Genomic DNA, 15,156 nt, shown 5'->3' with positions numbered 1-15,156 from the left:
AAATTCGGCCAGGGTTCAGGTCCCAACACTCCCGGGCCGCATGCGCACTGATGAACGGGCACACATGCGCAGTGCGCACGCATTATTTTAGCTGATCGCAGTCACCATTGTTTAAAAAAAAAAATTCTTATTCTCTTCCTTTTTCACATTTTCTCCCAAATTTACACCCAACAATAAACTATAATCAGTAACGAATGTAATGTCAATCCCCATATCAATAACAACGATCCCATCCTCCCACCAAACCCCAGATATAAGCCCTCATGTTAACATAAACAAATGATAAAAAATAATCAGGAATCACCCATAGTCACCATTAACACGTACAGTACCCTCCCCAACCCTCCCAGCACCCCCCGCCTATTGTTTGATGTGATCCAATTCTCGAAAGTGCATAATGAATAACGCCCATTAATTGTAGTAATCCTCCTTCCTTTCCTTCAGTTAAAATTTGACCTTTTCAAGCGTCAAGACTTCCAGCAGGTCTTCCCCACCATGCCAGGACACAGGGTGGAGAGGTTGATCGCCACCCTAACAGGATCCGCCTTCGGGCGATCAACGAGGCGAAGGCTACAACATCTGCCCCCGCACCCGTTTCCAACCCCGGCTGATCCGACACCCCGAATATGGGTTCCCGAGGGCCCGAGTCCAGTTTCACGTGCACTACTTTAGAGATTACTATAAACTCCTCCTTCCAGTAATCCTTCAGCTTTGGACAGGATCAAACCATATGAACGTGGTTTGTGCACCCCCCCACCCTCCCCCTCCCACAACGTTCACAGCCGGCATTGTTAAAAGCCGGCTGCTGCGTGTGAATTCCCACGATCGGGCAGGCCGCAATGTACGGCTCCGCGAGCCTCCCGACATCCGCGGGTCGTGAACCCCACTTTGAAAATGCCTGCTCTAGTGAATCTGCCCACTGTTCTTCCTTGTATAAACTTGTTGATGCTCCCCTGTCTTTTTCTATATTCATGTACGCAGAAGCATTTATGCTGTACTGTACCAGTTCAGTTTGTTGCATTATTTGTAAAAATGGAAAAACTCTGAATAAAAATTTAAAAATATTTGAAAAAAATGTGAGAGACAGCCAAGGTGTGAATTTCACAAGGTAGAGGCCAGGGAAATACATAGTATGGTATTGGGTTACTGGTTAAACCTAATTTTGACTGAACGATCATGTGGAATAAAACTGTTGAATCAACTTAGACAGTAAAAAATGATGATGTGGAGATGCCAGCGTTCGACTGGGGTGTGCACAGTAAGAGGTCTTACAGCACCAGGTTAAAGTCCAAAATGTCTGTTTCAAACACTAGCTTTCGGAGCACTGCTCCTTCCTCAGGTGAATGAAGAGGTGTGTATATATATATATATATATATATGTTTCTGGAACACACCTCTTCATTCACCTGAGGAAGGAGCAGTGCTCCGAAAGCTAGTGTTTGAAACAAACATGTTGGACTTTAACCCGGTGTTGTAAGACTTCTTACTGTTAAAAAATTATGACCTTCTTTAAATGCAGAAAGAATCAGTTAGTGTCCACTTGCCAACAAGAAACTGTATTGCACCTTCCATGACCTTGGAATGTCCCAAAGCACTTGAAAGCCAATGAAACTCTTTTTAAACTGTAGTCACTGTTGTAAAGTAGGAAACAGCCAAATTCCACATAGCAACATTCCAGAAACAGCAGTGAGATAATGACTGCTAGTCTTAATTTTAGTGATATAGGTTGAGATAAATATTAGCAGGACAAGATAAATATTAGCCAGGACACCAGTGAGAGTCCCACCCCCTGCTCTTCTTCAATTTGTTCATGGGATCTTTTGCATCAAAGTAAGAAGATAGATGGATGGAATATAAATTTAATGAATCATGCAAAAGATGACACTGCCAACAGTGCAGTGCTTCCTGAATAATGCACTCTGTTGGCCTGGATTATGTGAATTGTGTGGAATGAGACTTCTGACTCAGACATCAGATTACTATCACAGAGCCAAAGCTAACAACCAAGAAATAATGTAGCAACTCAGATAAGAAACGCAGAATGGAAAGATGATGTGGGTAAATTCCCAATGTCAATAAGTTCAAATCTTTTAAACGATCTATGTATTTTGTCATTTTCCTTGTCAACTTAGTTTGATCCTGCAATATATAGAGGGTACTGGAATGCAGCAATGACATGAAATGATCATTCCAAATGGAATATAACATTTGACCTTTATTACTATATCAGCTCATAATAGACTGTCTTTCTGATGTAAAGTAATTGCTGGTTAAAAATCTAGATTAGTTTCAATTATGATGGTTGTGTTGGTGTTCTCCACACAATATTTTGAGAGGTTAATAAGATTGAAAAGTTTAATTAATTTCCTTGCCTTAAATATCTATGAAAGGTGAAGAATACCATTTACTTTGTTAAATGAAATGTATTACTTAGAATCTGTAGTCGATTTAAGCTAGGAAAATCAATTACACTAGGAAACTCATTACATTTTGATGAGTGCAAGTCAAAAAATTATTGCCATCCCAAATTATATCAAAACATTCTGGTTTTGTGATTTTTTTTGTAATTGTACTTGCTAAATTATCTGAAGTTGTGGAAATTGACATTAGTTGGTACTTAAAAGTCAGCCTTGATGTTGATGAAAATTAAAATTGTGGATTCCAGCAACATTTAAACCTCATTATCCTTAAAATGGAGAAGTGAATTGGTTACATTTTGCAATGTTCAAGTCCTGTGATTCCATAAATACTTTTTATGTGTAATTACAAATTTAAACCTGAAGATCCATGTTTAGATGTTTAATGTAAATTGCTAGTGTTAAGAAAACTTACTAATTGGTGGCATTGACAGGAATGTGGTATATTGGCTGGAATTTCTCTGTAAATGGATATGGTGGAATGGAAGATGGAATTATGGTATTAAATAGCCAAGACACTCAATGTAGTTGGAGGATGGTAATGTCCTCAATGGAGGGATAAACACACACAATAAAACTTTACTTCAAGCATATTAAATGATAATTGACAACTGATATCTTTAAAATCACATTTGCAAAAGTCACAACTCCATTACAAATAATAGAATTGGCAGAAAATACAACAAATTCCAATGTATTACAGTGATATTGATAAGCTAACTTAAAAAGATTTTAAGCAAAAGTACCCCAGCATACCTTGCTATGAGGATCCGCAAACATCCGCGTGAAGATTTCACACAATCTTTTCAATTCAACACGACTGTTGAAAAGAGAATAATTATGGATTAACGAATAATACTACAAAGCTTGAAAACACAACGTAAAATTATTTATCTCCCTACCTTAATGTCCGTTGGTTTTTCAGTAAGCTCTGTAAGCCCAGCAGGCCCTCCTTCCTTTCTGAAAAATTGGTGCTTGCACAGCGGTTAAGGACCTCAGCTACATCTTCAGTCTGTCGCATATATGTAGGGATGCTGCCATTTCGAGAACTGTAGGAACGCTCAGAGCAGACACTGGATGCATCACTGTTGGCATCATCATCGGAATATATGCCGTATGATTCATACCTTCTCCTTGCTGGCTTTTTCTGTAATGCAACAGGACTGATGATACACCTTCACTCTTTGTTTTTTTTCAATCAGATTTTCAACGAAGAAATGAATGATTGAGAATGAATTTCACTCTTCCCTTTGCAATAACATGATTTTAAAAGCAATAATGATTTAGTTCTTTGTTGTCTAGATTTGCTTCCCTTTGTGACAAAGATTTCATTGTATTCAGTAAAGTAGATGCCTGTAAATTAGTCTTATATCAAAAGATACAACACTGGAATGACAGCATTCAATGCACTATTTTTGAGAAAAAAATATTTTAGTGCATTATTTCAGAAATTAGACTAAGTAGAACACAAGATTTTTTTTGAAAACAAATCTTTCAATAAATCAAATTCTACACCACTGTATTTCACAAATGTTTTCAATCCTGCTACAATAGTTATACTCTATCTACAGTAGCAATTTTCATATGCTGGGTGAGATACTGTTTCACAACAGGAATTTCTACCACATAGAACAATACAATGGGTGTTATGGTGTTGTGGCTAGCTTTACCCTTAAAGGTCACAAAGTCTAACTGATACAAATACATACATCCTGAGATCAATTAAAGGTGACTTATGTTCCTGAAAGAATTTTGCAGAATAATTATTCCCCATAAAACTCAAGTTCTAAGTCAGAAGAAAGCAGCAGGAATATGTTCTTAGTTCATTGTTAAGTTCCCTCAGTGGCAAATTCTAATTTATTGTCGTTTCATCAATAGAAGCCAATCAGATGCAAATGTGACACTTCCACCTAATGCAAAATAGAAAGCATTTCCAAATGGTTGTCAATTTATGAGTTTTAAAATATCAATTACTTCCACAACACAATTTTGCAGAATTTTCTTTCTGCAGGCAGAATGATTTGAAAGATCTGTCAACTTGCAGCATTGCATTAGAAAATGTAATTGAATACACAGCCAATAAATGCAATAAGTGTTCCAAACTGCTTTGGGCAATGGAATTTGACCGGCCAAGAAACACTGGTCTCTTTTACAGACTGCAATAGTATATCCCATTGGCAGAGTACAGGATTGACTCCAACGCTTGCATGGTGAAAACAGCAAGTCAGCTGAATAATATAGAAAATATCGGACATTTTAGGTTCATGCCCAGCTTTAGCTCACATTGATTGCAGTGGGGTGCTAGGTTTACTTGAATAATACCTCTTGTACTGGTGTTTTTGTTTACCATTTAATCGTGAAAGGATTGTGTTACAATTAAATTAAGGTTTAAAATCTATATCGGGACTTATTACGTGATCTCAAATATGTTACATATATTCATGAAGACATTACATAATGCTGTTGAATTCAATTCTAGAGAAATGCAGCTTGTTGCTTACAGCACAACATACAATCCTTCATGGAAAAACAGTCTTGGAAAGAAGAATATCTCTACCTTACTCCGTATGTCTCCTAGGAGCTGATAGCAATTTTTGGAAAGAAAAATTGAGAACAGTCAGACGATATTTTGCTAGTATTTATTATTTCAGTTACTGATCTGAAGCATGACAAAGAAACCACAAGCAGATAAAAAAAATGAGTGATTGCGCATAGCAATTTTCTTTCCACCAGTGGCCAAATTATGCATCTTGTGTCCTGCCAAACTCACTGAATTTGAATTCAATAAAAATCTGGAATGAAAGTCTGATGATGACTATGAAACCATTGTCAATTATCGTAAAAAGAATTTGGTTCACTAATGTCTGTTAGGGAAGAAAATTTGCCATCTTTACCTGGTCTGGCCTACATGTGACTCCAGGCTCCCAGCAATGTGGTTGATTCTGAATTGCCCCCTGAAACTCAGTTCAAGGGTAATTAGGGATGGACAACAAATACTAGGCCAGCCAGTGATGCATTCATCCCCTGAATTAATTTTTTTAAATTGTCAAATTGAAATGTTAATAGTTGCTCAAGTACAGGATGGTAATCTGCCACCAGATCTGTACCTTAACAAGTCAATCTTTCAATAAAGACATGAGGGCATTTAAAAGTTTATTGGATAAGCATATGGATGATAAGGGCATAGTGTAGGTTAGATGGCCTTTAGTTTTTTTTCCATGTCGGTGCAACATTGAGGGCCGAAGGGCCTGTACTGCGCTGTATCGTTCTATGTTCTAAGAGAGAAAATTGGAGAACTTAAAAAAATGCTCAATTTAAGACTCAGTCCAGGCCCCCCTGGCGGGGGGGGGGGGAATATTGATTATGAACGGCCAGGGGAGCGATCGGGCAGCACGGATCCACAGGTACGCGCGATCTCGGGGGGGGGGGGGGGGGCCTAGATTTTGGATGATGGTCCGCGGCTCGAGTCCGCCATCGCGCAGCCGCTGCAGGCCGCCACCGTGCGCATGCGCGGACTCCTGACACAAAGTACGGGGCCTCGTATCTGCAGCCAGAGCTGCGAGGAGCACTCCGGGGCCCTGCCAGCCCCCTGCAGTTTTGAGAATCTTAAAGAAAGTCAAGAGTGAAATGCCAGCGTTCCTACACTGGCGTGGGGACATAGCCCCATTTTTGGAGAATCCAGCATATTATCTTTCAGATACTCCTTTCAACTGCAATGACTGTTGTTATGTACTCAACTTTTGCAAAGCAGTGCCCACCTAAAAGCCCACAAAACAGCAATGAGGCATATGCACAGTTATTCATTTAATTATTGGATACAGTAGAGAGGAAGGTGTCTGTGGGAGTTTGAAGACAGCTCCGGGGCAGTTAATTCCTGAGGGAGCTGCTCATAGTGCACCTCTTTCCTTGGCTATCCACTGTCATTTCTCCCACAATCACATGTTTTCCACTGTTTAGATCTCCTGACTGTGACAGTGAGTGCACCTTAACCCAAGTTTTTTTTTTAGCCCATGCCTCCACCCTATCCCCGTAACCCAGTCACCCCACCTAACCTTTTGGACATTAAGTGGCAATTAAGCATGGCCAATCCACCTAACCTGCACATCTTTGGACTGTGGGAGGAAACCGGAGCACCCAGAGGAAACCCACACAGACACGGGGAGAACATGCAAACTTCATACAGAGTCACCCGAGGCCGGAATTGAACCCAGGTCCCTGGAACTGTGAAGCAGCAGTGATAACCACTGTGCTACCTTTCTTAACCCAAGTTAATTGCTAGGTTATACTGCTTTTGCCTGAAATGGTGATATCATGGTTGTGTTGTAAGTCACCGACTGACCACTAAGAGTCTAATTAGTATATAAGTGAATGTTAGATTACCTCAGACTGACTAGCAAGCTGGAGTAAGAGGTTGCTTGTGCATGTTAAAACTGTTATTCATCTGTTGTTTTGTGTATAGTTGACCCACAGTTAATGTTAATAAATCGTTAAAAGCTTTAGCTGCAAGTGTTCTTGTAATAAAAATTAGGCCATCCAACAAGAATATTACACTGATAATGCCTATTCTGTGAGCTCTGAATCTTCCTGGATTTCACTGGATGCCAAGCTATGCTTCTGCACTGGTCTACACTGTAAGACTCAGCTACAGTCTGATCTCATTTTATTTTATTTATTGTCACATGCACCAAAGTACAGTGAAAAGCATTTTTCTGTGGCCGAGGGGAACGTACACAGTACGTACATAGTAGACAAAAAGAATAATCAACAGAGTACATCGACAAACAGTGATCGGTTACAGATCTGGTGCTTCAAAGCCAGTACCACCTCTGATCTAACTGTGGGATGTCAATTTCCTGCTGACCCTGTGACTGGACTCCAGATTCTAACTGTCTTTTGTGAGGGACTAACATTTCACCCGTTATATTTCTCTTAGAAAATATATAAAGATATGCTCATTGCTTTTTCTAAAAAAAATCTAAATAGGCTGAGACCTAAAAACAGACATGTCTGTGACCTGAACAAAAGGATCTACCTGCCAGTATTGAAGAAACTCACATCTCATTATCCCTTTAGAACTACTAATAAACCCATTGTGGGCTACACAGACCAAATTCAAAGAGAGCTATACAAAAGCCATTTCCATTTTCATAACCCAGGCTGGCCAACAGGAGTCTGTTCATCTGATAAGTCAAAGGGCTCCACAACCTTTCTTTCAATTCTTAATGGTTGAGATATTCAAAAGTATTGGGGACCCATGCGGGGTGCACACCCTTTTCAAAGACAATGTGCTGAATTGGGAGTCATGTGACAGGGAACTCTGGTTTGTGCAACCAATATCATTGCGTTGCAGTATTGCAAAGTCTCAGTCTTCCATTTTACCTGCTAACGAGCAGCATCCCAGAGAGGGGATCTGGCCCCGTCTGCTCTACTTCTACTGGAAAGTCTGTGCCATCGCCCACAAGGAAGTGATTTATCACTGCACACCTATCTCATCGCGGGAAGTTAGAACCACCGAAAAGTGAATTATCCAGTATCAGTTGTCAACTCACCAACCTCCATAAAGGAATACGTCATTGTACTTTCATTCAGGGCTCTGGAACCGATGTGAAACAATAATTTTCTCTGTGGTCTTTACCCTGAAAATCCTTCTTTTCTCTCTCCCTCTTGAATACAATGCAAATGAGGCAACATTGGAACCGTTCATGCATTTTGAGGGTGTGCAAATAAACTAACCTGTTGAAATCATCCTCTCAAGGTATCGGGGGGGGGGGGGGGAGTTGCAGTTATTAACAGAAAATTAGATCACACAAAAAATGAAGGGTTGGGAAATCTGCCACTGCTTACAACAAAGGAAACAAATCATACCACCTTTCTGTTTACAGGCAGGTGGTGAGAGGAGGAACTAGTGCTTTTCACACTAACCTCTCTCCTGTCCTGAACAATTTTTAGTTTTAGTAGTCTATTCCTGGCCAGAGATTCACACACCTGCACTGAAGTCTGCTGCTTCTCAACCTTACAATGACTTCCAACTTCGCCATCATTCTTTCTGTTCTGCAACTATTTCTGTACAGCTCTTTGATCTTCATTTCCATGGAAATACCTCAATCAGCACATCCTTTGATAATCTATACTCAAATAGCTTCTGGACATCTGCAACACCTACTGTTGAATTTGCACAGCACTTGATTGGTGCACAATACAAACTCACCCTATCTCCATTAACTTTATTCCGCTATTGGACCTCCGCATTTTTCTCTGAATTTGCATCTACAGTCTGGAAATACTCAACAGATCATGCAGCAACAGTGGAAAGAGAAACAGAGTTAACCTTTCAGGTCAATGACACAATGGCAGCGCTAATGAAAAACAAGGGGAGGCAGTGGCATAGTGGTATTGTCACTGGACTAGTGATCCAGTGAGTCCTGCGTTTGAGTCCCACCATGGCAGATGGTGAAATTTGAACTCAATAAGCAAATTCTGCAATTAAGTCTAGCGATGACCCTGAAACATCGAGGGAGTGCAGTGAAGGCTCACCAGACTGATTCCTGGGATGGCAGGATTGTCATACAAAGAGAGATTGAGTCGACTGGATCTGTATTCATTGGAATTTAGAAGAATGAGAGGGGACCTAACTGAACATAGAAAATTCTGAAAGGGCTGTACAGAACAAGGGGTCACAGTCATGGTTCAGTGTAGTCCTTTTAGGACTGAGATGAGAAACTTCTTCACTCAGAGCTGGATGAAACTGTGGAATTCTCTACCAGAGAAGGTTGGAGTATATTTAAGGACAAAATAGATTTCTAGACTTTAAAGGTATGGGGAGAACGAGGAATGGTGTTGAGATAGAGGATTAACCATGATTATATTAAATGGCAGAGCAGGCTTGAAGTTCTTAATGGCCTCTTTTTCTATATTTCTATGTCATTGACTTTAAGCTCTGTTTCTCGCTCCACAAATTTTGATCTGAGGTTTTCCAACGTTTTCTGTTTTTATTCCACTGAATTTCCCTAATCCTTTCTATTTCTCAATTAAATGCTATACTTGGTGACATCATCGAAAAAGTGTCAATTTTCACATGTACACCAATGACATGCAGTTAAAACTCAATACCTCATCGCCTCTGGAGATCTTCCCGTAATAGCTAACAACCTCATGGACCGCAACACCGCACAGCCCGCTTCTACCCGTTTCCCAAAATCCACAAATAGGACTGCCCAGGTAGGCCCATTGTATCAGCTTGCTTCTGTCCCACTGAACTAATTTCTTCATATCTCGATTCTTTTCTCTCTCACCTTGCTCAGTCCCTTCCCACTACATTTGTGATTCTTCCGATGCCCTAGGTCACATCAACAATTTACAGTTTCCCGGCTCCAACCACCTCCTCTTCACTATTGGCATCAAATCCCTCCACACCATCCCCCACTAGTAGGGTCCGAGGGTTCTATGCTTCTTCATTAAACAGTGGCCCGAACAGTCCTTGTCCACCACTGCTCTCCTCCGCCAAACTAAACACATTCTTTCACTCAGCAATTTCTCCTTTAATTTGTCTAATTTCCTGCAAATAAAAAGTGTGGCTGTGGGTACTCGCATGAGCCCCAGTTATGCCCATCTTTTTGTGGGGAATGTGGAATATTCGTTGTTCCAGTCTTGTTCAGACCCACTCCCACAACTCTTTCTCCATTATTCTTATGAATATATCGGGTGCCGCTTCAGGCTCTTGTCTGGACCTGGAAATCGATTCTGCTTCCAATTTCCACCCCTCTCTCATCTTCACATGTTCTATTTTCGACACTTCCCTTCCCTGATCTCTGTCTCAATTTCTGCGATAGACTGACCACCAATATTCATTGTAAATCTACAGACTCCTACAGCTACCTCGACTACAGCTCTTCACAACCAGTTCCCAGTAAGGATTCCATCCCATTTTATCAGTTTCTCTGCAATATCTGCCACGTTCAAAAACATGAGTAACTCTGAAGTACTGTGTTTACAAACATCAACCACTTCAAATAGAATGAAGTGCTGTCAACATCAAGCTCAGCACCGTTACAGTCAGGGGACCTCAAGCGTGAATAGGAGTGATTGAAATGTACTTAACTCTCTTTGATGTGGTACATGTTTGCAAACATTGTGATTACATCACTGAGAGTTACTGATCCATGAAGATGAATAGGGCAAGGTTGACATCTGTGTTTGTAGAAGCCGTCAATCACAGCCCACTAGGAGAAATTAATGAATGGCTTGCAGCTAAACGATCTGAAGGGTTTAAATACAGGTCAATGCTTTTCTCTTTCCAGAAATGGACATGTGGGCTTCCTCTGTGAGAGCCAGCAGGTGTATGCGCAGTTGAGTGTTACAACAGTGCATTTATTTCACTGCTGCTGTCTGGACTGCTCTTTAACTTCCAGGCAGGGGTCTCTTTTCTTGCGGGTCTGTGGGGAGGTTCTTTTACTTAGAAGTCTCGGGAGGATTCCCTTCGGTTAGGAGGTCTCTGGTGTTGGTCCCTTTAGTTAGGGAGCCTCCCTATCTAAGGGGTCTCGGGGGGAGGGGCCTCCCCATTTTGGGACTCGGCGGGGGGGGGGGGGGGGGGTGGGCCCCCCATCTGAAGTGTCATGGGGGATGGGGTCGCTCCATCTGGGGGTCTCTTGGACGGGGAGGCCTCCCCATCTGGGGGTCTCGGGTGGGGAGGGGGGTTCCCCATCTGGGGGTCTCGGGTGGGGAGGGGGGCTCCCCATCTAGAACATAGAACATAGAACGATACAGCACAGTACAGGCCCTTCGGCCCTCGATGTTGCACCGACATGGAAAAAATCTAAAGGCCATCTAACCTACACTATGCCCTTATCATCCATATGCTTATCCAATAAATTTTTAAATGCCCTCAATGTTGGCATGTTCACTACTGTTGCAGGTAGGGCATTCCACGGCCTCACCACTCTTTGCGTAAAAAACCCACCTCTGACCTCTGTCCTATATCTATTACCCCTCAATTTAAGGCTATGTCCCCTCGTGCTAGCCACCTCCATCCGCGGGAGAAGGCTCTCGCTGTCCACCCTATCTAACCCTCTGATCATTTTGTATGCCTCTATTAAGTCACCTCTTAACCTTCTTCTCTCTAACGAAAACAACCTCAAGTCCATCAGCCTTTCCTCATAAGATTTTCCCTCCATACCAGGCAACATCCTGGTAAATCTCCTCTGCACCCGTTCCAAAGCTTCCACGTCCTTCCTATAATGAGGCGACCAGAACTGTACGCAATACTCCAAATGCGGCCGTACTAGAGTTTTGTACAACTGCAACATGACCTCATGGCTCCGGAACTCAATCCCTCTACCAATAAAGGCCAACACACCATAGGCCTTCTTCACAACCCTATCAACCTGGGTGGCAACTTTCAGGGATCTATGTACATGGACACCGAGATCCCTCTGCTCATCCACACTACCAAGAATTTTACCATTAGCCAAATATTCCGCATTTCTATTATTCTTTCCAAAGTGAATCACCTCACACTTCTCCACATTAAACTCCATTTGCCACCTCTCAGCCCAGCTCTGCAGCTTATCTATGTCCCTCTGTAACCTGCAACATCCTTCCGCACTGTCTACAACTCCACCGACTTTAGTGTCGTCTGCAAATTTACTCACCCATCCTTCTGCGCCCTCCTCTAGGTCATTTATAAAAATGACAAACAGCAACGGCCCCAGAACAGATCCTTGTGGTACGCCACTCGTAACTGAACTCCATTCTGAACATTTCCCATCAACTACCACTCTCTGTCTTCTTTCAACTAGCCAATTTCTGATCCACATCTCTAAATCACCCTCAATCCCCAGCCTCCGTATTTTCTGCAATAGACGACCGTGGGGAACCTTATCAAACGCTTTACTGAAATCCATATACACCACATCAACTGCTCTACCCTCGTCTACCTGTTCAGTCACCTTCTCAAAGAACTCGATAAGGTTTGTGAGGCATGACCTACCCTTCACAAAACCATGCTGACTGTCCCTAATCATATTATTCGTATCTAGATGATTATAAATCGTATCTTTTATAATCCTCTCCAAGACTTTACCCACCACAGACGTTAGGCTCACCGGCCTATAGTTACCGGGGTTATCTCTACTCCCCTTCTTGAACAAAGGGACCACATTTGCTATCCTCCAGTCCTCTGGCACTATTCCTGTAGCCAATGATGACCTAAAAATCAAAGCCAAAGGCTCAGCAATCTCTTCCCTGGCTTCCCAGAGAATCCTAGGATAAATCCCATCCGGCCCCGGGGACTTATCTATTTTCACCTTGTCCAGAATTGCCAACACTTCTTCCCTACGCACCTCAATGCCATCTATTCTAATAGCCTGGGTCTCAGCATTCTCCTCCACAATATTATCTTTTTCTTGAGTGAATACTGACGAAAAGTATTAATTTAGTATCTCGCTTATCTCCTCAGCCTCCACACACAACTTCCCACCACTGTCCTTGACTGGCCCTACTCTTACCCTAGTCATTCTTTTATTCCTGACATACCTATAGAAAGCTTTTGGGTTTTCCTTGATCCTACCTGCCAAAGACTTCTCATGTCCCCTCCTTGCTCGTCTCAGCTCTCTCTTTAGATCCTTCCTCGCTTCCTTGTAAATATCAAGCGCCCCAACTGAAACTTCACGCCTCATCTTCACATAGGCCTCCTTCTTCCTCTTAACAAGAGATTCCACTTCTTTGGTAAACCACGGTTCCCTCGCTCGACCCCTTCCTCCCTGCCTGACTGGTACGTACTTATCAAGAACATGCAATAGCTGTTCCTTGAACAAGCTCCACATATCCAGTGTGCCCAACCCTTGCAGCCTACTTCTCCAACCAACACATCCTAAGTCATGTCTAATGGCATCATAATTGCCCTTCCCCCAGCTATAACTCTTGCCCTGCGGGGTATACTTATCCCTTTCCATCTGGGGGTCTCGGGCGGGGAGGGGGGCTCCCCATCTGGGGGTCTCGGCGGGGGGGGGGGGGGCCTCCCCATCTAGGTGTCTCAGCAGGGGGGGGCTCCCCATTTGGGGGGCTGGGAGGAGGGGGCCTCCCCATCTGGGGGTCTTGGTAGGGGGGCCTCCTCATCTGGGGGTCTTGGTGGGGGAGGGCTTCCCTATCAGGGTCTCGGCAGGGAGGCCTCCCCATCTGGGATCTGGGGGTCTTGGCAGGGGGGGGTTCCCCATCTGGTGGTCTCGGCTGGAGGGCCTCCCCATCTGGGGGTCTCGGCTGGAGGGCCTCCCCATCTGGGGGTCGGTGGGGGGGCGCTCGGCATCTGGATCTCGGGGGGGGGCGGGCGTCCTCCCATCTGGGGTCTCGGGAGGGGCCTCCACATCTGGTGCCTCGGGGGGCCTCCTCATCTGTCTCGGGGGCGGGAGATCCCCATTTGGGAGTCTTGGGGAGTTGGCCTGGAGTGATAAGGGAGGGAAAGGCAGGAGTTATCTCTTGGCCAACCTAGAGGTCACCATGCCAGGGCCACGCTGGTAAATACCAGTTGTGATCCTTGCCCACGTGATTCAAGGCCCAGAAGACTGGGGTATCACGAGGGCCTGGGGACTCGGCTGCCCAGCCCAGCTCACTAAGTGGATGCAAATCATAGAATTTACAGTGCAGAAGGAGGCCATTCGGCTCATCGAGTCTGCACTGGCCCTTACAAAGAGCACCCTACTCAAGCCTGCCCCTCCACCCTATCCTCTGAACCCAGTAACCCCAATTTTCCTTTTTTGCACACTAAGGGCAATTTAGCATGGTTAGTCCACCTAACCCACACATCTTTGGATTGTGGGGGGAAACCGGAGCACCCGGAGGAAACCCACGCAGACACAGGGAGAACGTGCAGATTTCGAATAGACAGTGACCCAAGTCAGGAATCGAACCTGTGACCTTACAGCTGTGAAGCAATTGTGCTAACCACTGTGCTACCCACATAAAACATTCAGACTTATCCCAGGACCCACCCCGATCCCACCGCCTGCAGGAAGCCAGGGCATAGTGGTCTGTTTGGCGCCCTGCATGCACCCCAATTTCGACTGGACGCCTACCTCTCCACACGATCATGATTTGCGTTTCCGGCGTTGCAAGGCGGAGAATCCGACACCCATCTTCCGATTAGGCATGCCTTTGGACTCAACCCCGAGTTTAACACTTTCGCTTGTTAACTTTCTCCTCCATCTTGACTCCGCCTTTTGGTTTTCAGTATTCAGTTCTCCTGGCTTGTCCCAAAATAACCCGCCACTCTCCCACTTGGCCACCATCCCTAGTTGTTCAATTTTGCTCCCACTGAGGCACTGACCTTTGTTTCCCTATTAACACATTCTGCTGTCCTACCCTTGTAATTGTCAGCACGCTTCTGTCCTTAACGGCACCATTAATAGCCTCTTTGTCTGATTTCCATGATAACTTTGACAATCTCTCCAACCTAACACTGACTTTCCATTCTTCCCCACCCCTTCTGCAAATACAGAATTGATCACATTTCTATCCCTTTTAGTTCTGTAGAAGGGTGAATGGACTCAAAACGTTCGCTGTGTTTCTCCCACCATGAATGCTGCCAGAACTGTTGAGTTTATCCTGAATTAACCATTTTTTATTTCAGATTTCAAGCCCCTGCAATATTTTGCTTTAATCTAGCTGACTGCCACCTCTTTTGACTCCTTCACTTGTCTCCAAACTTAAATACTGCTCATCTCATAGTTGGTATTAAACGAGCAGAAAT

At 43.6% G+C, this 15,156-nt stretch overlaps 1 protein-coding gene across 36 annotated transcripts in view; it reads right to left on the bottom strand.

Moving 5' to 3' along the window:
• Window positions 1–15,156, bottom strand: part of clasp2 (cytoplasmic linker associated protein 2) — a 582,371-nt gene that overhangs the window by 193,909 nt on the left and 373,306 nt on the right. For 25 of the 36 annotated variants that reach the window (XM_038809903.1, XM_038809905.1, XM_038809907.1 and 22 more), the window contains 3 exons: window positions 4,975–4,998; window positions 3,320–3,564; window positions 3,174–3,237 (listed from right to left, as the gene is read on the bottom strand). In XM_038809903.1, coding sequence (XP_038665831.1) covers window positions 3,174–3,237; window positions 3,320–3,564; window positions 4,975–4,998 — 333 coding nt within the window. The remainder of the gene's footprint in view (window positions 1–3,173; window positions 3,238–3,319; window positions 3,565–4,974; window positions 4,999–15,156) is intronic. The other 11 variants (XM_038809906.1, XM_038809876.1, XM_038809886.1 and 8 more) reach the window with 1 other exon arrangement.

Source organism: Scyliorhinus canicula, chromosome 10, assembly GCF_902713615.1.
Source record: "Scyliorhinus canicula chromosome 10, sScyCan1.1, whole genome shotgun sequence".
Classification (NCBI taxonomy): domain Eukaryota; kingdom Metazoa; phylum Chordata; class Chondrichthyes; order Carcharhiniformes; family Scyliorhinidae; genus Scyliorhinus; species Scyliorhinus canicula.
Note: the sequence above shows the minus strand (reverse complement) of the source record. Positions and strands in the feature narration are given on the sequence as shown.